General features: G+C 44.1%; 1 protein-coding gene across 1 annotated transcript; it reads left to right on the forward strand.

Moving 5' to 3' along the window:
- Positions 1–469: 469 nt before the first annotated feature.
- On the forward strand, positions 470–1,077 carry LOC110109825 (protein NRT1/ PTR FAMILY 6.4-like). The gene has a single exon (XM_020841027.2). The coding sequence runs from the start codon at positions 517–519 to the stop codon at positions 1,048–1,050; it is 534 nt and encodes a 177-aa protein (XP_020696686.1). The 5' UTR covers positions 470–516; the 3' UTR covers positions 1,051–1,077.
- Positions 1,078–1,084: the final 7 nt, after the last annotated feature.

Here is a 1,084-nt window from a genome sequence, read left to right on the forward strand (position 1 = left end):
CAGAAATTCTGATACGATGTTTCTCCATAATTAATTAAATTTACTATAAATGTTTGAATAAATATAAAAACTTTTTGTGTCAATCGTGATAAATAGGGGTGCAAACGAGTCAAGCTCTACTCGTCCCTCAAAAGAGCAGCTCAAAATTGAGCTTGAGGTCAAGTCGAGCCCATCAAACAAGTTCGAGCTTGACTCATAAATTTTTACTCAAGCTCGAGGGTTCAATTTTTAAAAACGAGTATCTCGATGATTATCAAATCGGATGGAGCTCGACCACAAAGCTCATTTAGCATATGAGCTCGATCTTACTCAAAACTTGATAATATCAATTCACGGGCTCATTAACGAGCCAAGTTTGAGCCGACTAGGTTCACTTACACATAAAATGTTTATCCATTGTAAAATATTTGGATCATTTGAATAAATTTGAAAATTTTCAATTTTTATTATTGAAACAATTATAGATTTTAACTATATTATGGCTCTGTTATTCTACAGGGAACCAGCTTGCTGACAATGGCAACCTCTCTGAGCAGCATGCAGCCACCGGCATGTGACGATTTCCGGCTTAAAGAACACGAATGCGTATCGGCGAGCGGCGGACAGCTATCAATGCTGTTCGCAGCGCTGTACATAATCGCGGCCGGCGCGGGCGGTATAAAGGCAAACGTGTCGGGTTTCGGGTCAGATCAGTTCGATAACAGTGACCCGAAGGAGGAAAGGGCGATGGTTTTCTTCTTCAATAGGTTCTACTTCTGCATCAGTCTGGGTTCGTTGTTTGCTGTGACGGTGTTGGTTTATTTACAAGACAATGTTGGGAGGGGATGGGGGTATGGGATATCGGCGGCGACGATGGTGGCGGCGATGGTGATTTTGCTCGCCGGAACGACGAGGTATAGATTCCGGCGGCCGCAGGGGAGCCCGCTGACGGTGTTGTTGCGGGTTATGTGGAGGGCGAGGAGGAAGAGGGGATTGGCTTATCCAGAGCATGTGCAGGAGCTTCATGGTTATGAGGCAGCCACCGCCCCACATACTGACCGGCTCAGGTAGACCATAATTCCTGAATTTTTTTTTTTTTTTTTTT

Source organism: Dendrobium catenatum, unplaced genomic scaffold (genome assembly GCF_001605985.2).
Source record: "Dendrobium catenatum unplaced genomic scaffold, ASM160598v2 original_scaffold_250782, whole genome shotgun sequence".
Classification (NCBI taxonomy): Eukaryota; Viridiplantae; Streptophyta; class Magnoliopsida; order Asparagales; family Orchidaceae; genus Dendrobium; species Dendrobium catenatum.

Excerpts from the sequence above, each read along its gene's own strand:
- LOC110109825 (XM_020841027.2), top strand. The coding sequence starts at position 517 with ATGGCAACCTCTCTGAGCAGCATGCAGCCACCGGCATGTGACGATTTC.